Raw genomic sequence first — 6378 nt, forward strand, 5'->3', positions numbered from 1 at the left:
GACACAGTTTCTCATCATCGGGAAAATAACAGCAAATGTGCATTTTATGTGGAAATTACCCACTTTAAAAGTCTTTATAAAGCCTTGTAGTGGTTTAATCATTTCTTTAAATAATGAGATAATTTACCAACATTTCTGAAAAGTGATATTTAGCGTTTTGTAATGAAACTCTTATGTTTCCCCATCTGAGCTCAGAGTAGATGAGAGATGTTATGTTTGTCTCTGTTGTGTTGAAGCCCAATCAAGCAGGAGAGACCAGCCTCCCCTGTTCCCAGCTGTGTGTCCATGAAGAGTGACAAGTCTATGGGTCTACCTATACTGTTTAGAGAGGGAGACTTTTCTACTGAACAAAGGTAAGAAGAACTCATTGGTCAGTGAGTTAAACAACACTGTCTCTAGTCATTTCTCCTCTCCCATTTTCCCATTTATTGTTGTTGTTTTCATAATCCATAGGCTTTTCCTTTTGTCCATTTTCACAGTCCTAAAACAATATTAAACAAACACAACATTTCCTCCCTGTGTGCGTGTGCGCGCGTCCGGCTACCTGCCGCCCCAAAATAAGATGTAGGCCAATCAGGGGCTATTAGTTAGTGTTCAGGCCTTGTGGGAGGGTTTTGAGTAGTCATTGGGCTAGAAAAAGTAATTACATTAAATAACCTGACTGTTTGGATGTGTCTGTTAGAAAACGGTTTTATTTCTAAGACATAATGAATAAAATAATTAGTTGTTACTGTGTTAACCACAACCAACATGCTGGATCTCTGTTTAGTTGTCACTGTGTTAACCACAACCAACATGCTGGATCTCTGTTTAGTTGTCACTGTGTTAACCACAACCAACATGCTGGATCTCTGTTTAGTTGTCACTGTGTTAACCACAACCAACATGCTGCATCTCTGTTTAGTTGTCACTGTGTTAACCACAACCAACATGCTGGATCTCTGTTTAGTTGTCACTGTGTTAACCACAACCAACATGTTGGATCTCTGTTTAGTTGTCACTGTGTTAACCACAACCAACATGCTGGATCTCTGTTTAGTTGTTACTGTGTTGACCACAACCAACATGCTGGATCTCTGTTTAGTTGTCACTGTGTTGACCACAACCAACATGCTGGATCTCTGTTTAGTTGTCACTGTGTTAACCACAACCAACATGCTGGATCTCTGTTTAGTTGTCACTGTGTTAACCACAACCAACATGCTGGATCTCTGTTTAGTTGTCACTGTGTTAACCACAACCAACATGTTGGATCTCTGTTTAGTTGTCACTGTGTTAACCACAACCAACATGCTGGATCTCTGTTTAGTTGTTACTGTGTTGACCACAACCAACATGCTGGATCTCTGTTTACAGGGGACAGTGCTCTAAAATGAGTCTCTCTGGGGAGAGCGAGGAGGGGGGCCCTGCCTCTAAAATGAGTCTCTCTGGGGAGAGAGAGGAGGGGGGCCCTGCCTCTAAAATGCATCTCTCTGGGGGACATGACACCAAAGCTAAGAGGTGAGATAACAATTTCATGAATAATTCATTAAGTTTATTTCCTAAATAAATAGCTATCTTAAAAGGTGAATGCAGTTACTGTAAATCTCTCTGGATAAGAGCATCTGCTAAATCAGGGGTTCTCAATCCGGGGTCTGTGGAGGTACTGCAGGGGTTCTGCAGGAAGCGCGGGGAGTGGTGGTGTATCCAGGGAGAAAACTAAACTAATATTCTGAAATGTCATTGTGGTCTTATGTTCCCATCTATTGGAATTATTTAGCAACTGCAGTAGTGCTGATAACATGTGTTATTCCTTACTAAAGTAGTAATTACTGAGAATTACTAGTTAATTTTATCACTTACAATCATAAAATAAGAACTTATACCATAACAAACAATTAAACTGACATAAACCAAAATCACTATATATGTAGTTATTTAGTTAATTACCAAATTGAGCAGAGCCGGTCACCGCTGAGAGTGAGGGAGATATATAGCATTTTGCATAAAAAAACATGATTTCTGTCTCTGAAATAAAACCATCAAGTGATAGATTTTAAACAAATCCTTGTCTGTGAGAGATGTAATAATTAATACATAATTTCTTTAAACAATAAAAGCTCATTTCTGTAAAGTGATATGTTGCGTTTTGGAACTCTTCTTATGTTTCCCCATCTGAGCTCAGAGTAGATGAGAGATGTAATGTTTGTCTCTGTTGTGTTGAAGTCCAATCAAGCAGGAGAGACCAGCCTCCCCTGTACCCAGCTGTGTGTCCATGAAGAGTGACTGGTCTATGAATCATCCTATAGAGTTTAGAGAGGGAGACTTTTCTACTGAACAAAGGTAAGAAGAACTCATGGGTCATGGTCAGTGAGTTAAACAACACTGTCTCTAGTCATTTCTCCTCTCCCATTTTCACATTTATTTTTTCAATTTTCATAGTCCTTAAACAATATTAAACAAACACAACATTCCCTCCCTGTTTGTGTGTGTGTGTGTGTGTGTGTGTGTGTGTGTGTGTGTGTGTGTGTGTGTGTGTGTGTGTGTGTGTGTGTGTGTGTGTGTGTACTCCCTGGTTGATTAGATGTAATCTCATGTTTTGTCCACAGAAACCAACAGGAGAGATCAGAGTCAGAGATTCTCAGTGGTCAGTCTTCCCAGAGTCATCAAACAGACCTGGACTCTATATTCAGTGTATGTGATCCTGTTATGAACATTTGTTTTTGTTTTCCTCAAGTAAAGTTGATCTGTCAATTATTCATTATTGTGTTATAGAGAAAGCATTTATTCTCTTGCTTAACTTATTTACTTGATTTATTTTAGTTGCTTGAAGAGAAAATGATGACATTTGTGAAGAACGAGCTGAAGATGTTCAAGAGGATTCTTAGTCCAGAACTCCCAGAAGGCTTTGAGAGTCAGAAGCAGGATGAGGAAGTGGTGGATGCTGAAGATGAGAAGCAGGAGAGCAGTGCCAGAGAGGGGGCTCTGAAGATCACACTGCACGTCCTGAGGAAAATGAACCAGAAGGAGCTTGCTGACACACTGGAGAAATGTAAGATCTGTCTGCCTCATGTTGAATGCTGTTTTATAACATTTAAAAGCTGTGGCTAAAGTACAGCTAAAGTAGCTGTGTAACTCAATGATATTGTAGCAGCCTTAACACAACACCTAGTGACCTCATCAAGTAGCAGCAGGGATGTGTTGTGGTGATTAATTTAGAGAGAGAGAGAGAGACAGAGAGAGAGAGAGAGAGAGAGAGACAACATTAATAATACCATCAATAACACCAATATTATTATAATCAGTCACACCAGTCTGTAATGCATTATGAAAACATTTACACATTTATACTGTCAGTTAAGAGAATAAATTATTATAATGTAAAACTTTATAACAGTCCTACAGTACTGTAGGCATTAAAACAGACGTAATATTAATATCATCTGTGTTATTTCTAGATTCAGATGAGCTTGCTGTGATTTGCCAACGTGAACTCAAATCTAATCTAAAGAAGAAGTTTCAATGTGTATTTGAGGGGATCGCTAAACAAGGAAACCCAACACTTCTCAATAAGATCTACACAGAGCTCTACATCACAGAGGGAGGAACAGGAGAGGTCAATAATGAACATGAGCTGAGACAGATTGAGACAACAACCAGGAAACAAGCAAGACCAGAGACTGCAGTCAAATGTAACGACATCTTCAAACCCTTAACTGGACAAGACAAACTTATCAGAACTGTGCTGACAAAGGGAGTCGCTGGCATTGGAAAAACAGTCTCTGTGCAGAAGTTCATTCTGGACTGGGCTGAAGGAAAAGCAAATCAGGATGTTCAATTTGTGTTTTCATTCCCTTTTCGAGAGCTGAATTTGATGAAAGATGACACACACACTTTCATTGAACTTCTCTATCACTTCTCAATGGAAACCAAACAATCAAGAATCTCCATCTACAACAAGTACAAAGTTCTGTTCATCTTTGATGGTCTGGATGAGTGCCGACTGCCCCTAGACTTCCAGAAGAACAAGATCTGTTGGGACGTCACAGAGTCAACCTCAGTGGATGTTCTGCTGACAAATCTCATCGAGGGAAATCTGCTTCCCTCTGCTCTCCTCTGGATAACTACCCGACCTGCAGCAGCCAATAAGATCCCTTCAGGGTGTGTTGACCAGGTGACAGAGGTACGAGGGTTCAATGACCCACAGAAGGAGGAGTACTTCAGGAAGAGATTCATTGATGAGGACCTGGCCAACAGAATCATCTCACACATAAAGACATCAAGGAGCCTCCACATCATGTGCCACATTCCAGTCTTCTGTTGGATTTCTGCAACAGTCCTCGAACACATGCTGAAACATAAGAGAGAAGAGATGCCCAAGACTCTGACTGAGATGTACACACACCTTGTGGTGTTTCATACCAAACAGAACAATGAAAAGTATCTTGGGAAAGAAGAGACAGGTCCACACTTGAATGAAGAGAGCATTCTGTCACTGGGAAAACTGGCTTTTCAACAGCTTGTGAAGGGCAATCTGATTTTCTATGAAGAAGACCTGAAAGAGGCTGGCATTGATGTCAATGAAGCCTCAGTGTACTCAGGATTGTGCACACAGATCTTTAAAGAGGAATGTGGGCTGTACCAGGACAAGGTGTACTGCTTTGTTCATCTGAGCATTCAGGAGTTTCTGGCTGCTGTATATGTGTTCCTCTCATTCATCAACAACAATGAGAATCTAATGGCCGAACCGCAATCAACGTCCAGGAACCTTTCTGCGCTGTTCAGAGACAAGCCTGAAGTTACTGTCTACAAGAGTGCTGTGGATAAAGCCTTACAAAGTGAGACAGGAAACCTGGACCTTTTCCTCCGCTTCCTTCTGGGCCTCTCACTGGAGTCCAATCAGAAGCACTTACGAGGTCTACTGACAAAGACAAGAATCAGCTCACAGAGCCATGAAGACACAGTGAACTACATCAAGGAGAAGATCAGGGAGAATCCCTCTCCAGAGAGGTGCATCAATCTGTTCCACTGTCTGAATGAACTGAATGACCATTCTCTAGTGGAGGAGATCCAAAGCTACCTGAGCTCAGGAAGTCTCTCAAAACCCAACCTGTCACCTGCACAGTGGTCAGCTCTGGTCTTTGTGTTGCTGACTTCAGAAAAGGAGCTTGATGTGTTTGACCTGAAGAAATACTCCAGATCAGAGGAAGGTCTTCTGAGGCTGCTGCCAGTGGTCAAAGCCTCCAGAGCTGCTCTGTGAGTACATAAAATGACATATAAGAACTAATCATCAGGAAGAAATATTCAGTTTAGGAAAAATGTGTATTATAATATGTATATAATATTATATTGAAAAACATATAGAAAAAATGCATTGATTTTGACAATAGTATAACAATATGACCATACAATTCAAGGAGATGGGAGATGAATCTATATGTTGTTTGGGAATATGAAGCAAATGCATCTACCATTGTCCTTCTACACTACTGGTGTTAAATTAACAGTGTGTTTGTGAAGTCATGATGATCTCGTTGCAGGCTGTCAGGCTGTGGAGTCACAGAGAAAGGTTGTTCTTCTCTGGTCTCAGCTCTGAAGTCAAACCCCTCACACCTGAGAGAGCTGGACCTGAGTAACAATGACCTGAAGGATTCAGGAGTGGAGCTGCTCTCTGCTGTACTGGAGGATCCACACTGTAAACTGGAGACTCTGAGGTCAGTATTCCTGTAGTTGGTCAACAAGTGATAACTGTTCACCAGAACCACATGTGTTTACCAGACACACATAGTCCACACCATATGTGTTTGGACAGTGAAGCTTGCAGTTTTAAATGTGGTGCTATGCTCCAGCATATTGGATTTGAGATATAATGTTTCATATTAGGTGACAGTACAGAATGTCACCTTTTATTTGAGGGTATTTTCATACATAGCTGTGTTACTGTTAAGAAAGGAAAGCACTTTATGTATTTAGTTCTCCCATTTGAAAAAGTTGTACATATTCGGACAAATTTACTTATATTGTATTAAAGTTGTCATAAGTTTAGTATTTAGTCCCATGTTCCATGCCTGCAGTGATTACATCAAACTTGTGATTCTACAAACTTGTTGAATGCATTTGCAGTTTGTCTTGGTTGTGTATGGATGATGTTTTTCCTAATAGAAACTGAATGGTGAATAATGTCCTGTCATTTTGGAGTCACTTCACTTGTATTGTCAGTAAGAATAGAATATGTTTCTGAACACTAATACATTCATGTGGATGCTACCATGATTATGAATAATCATGAATGAATCATTAATGATGATGAATGAGAAATTTACAGAGGCACAAAGATCAGACCCCCTCTGTTATTGGTGTTATTCTGTATACTTCTGGCCCTTCTTTGGACACTGTGTT

At 40.3% G+C, this 6378-nt stretch overlaps 1 protein-coding gene across 2 annotated transcripts; it reads left to right on the forward strand.

The window, feature by feature from the left end:
* The first annotated feature begins 2802 nt into the window (after positions 1-2802).
* On the forward strand, positions 2803-5254 carry LOC145866043 (NLR family CARD domain-containing protein 3-like). Of its 2 annotated transcripts, none has more exons than XM_082970921.1 (2): positions 2803-3031; positions 3438-5254. In XM_082970921.1, exons 1-2 carry the CDS (start codon positions 2818-2820, stop codon positions 5237-5239), a joined length of 2016 nt encoding a protein of 671 aa, XP_082827047.1. In that variant the 5' UTR covers positions 2803-2817; the 3' UTR covers positions 5240-5254. The 2 variants fall into 2 exon arrangements, with proteins under 2 accessions (XP_082827047.1, XP_082827048.1); XM_082970922.1 differs by having other exon boundaries at positions 3444-5254.
* The last annotated feature ends 1124 nt before the right edge of the window (positions 5255-6378 follow it).

The sequence above is a fragment of the Salmo salar genome, unplaced genomic scaffold, assembly GCF_965601325.2.
Source record: "Salmo salar unplaced genomic scaffold, fSalSal1 ptg000117l, whole genome shotgun sequence".
NCBI classification, from domain to species: Eukaryota; Metazoa; Chordata; class Actinopteri; order Salmoniformes; family Salmonidae; genus Salmo; species Salmo salar.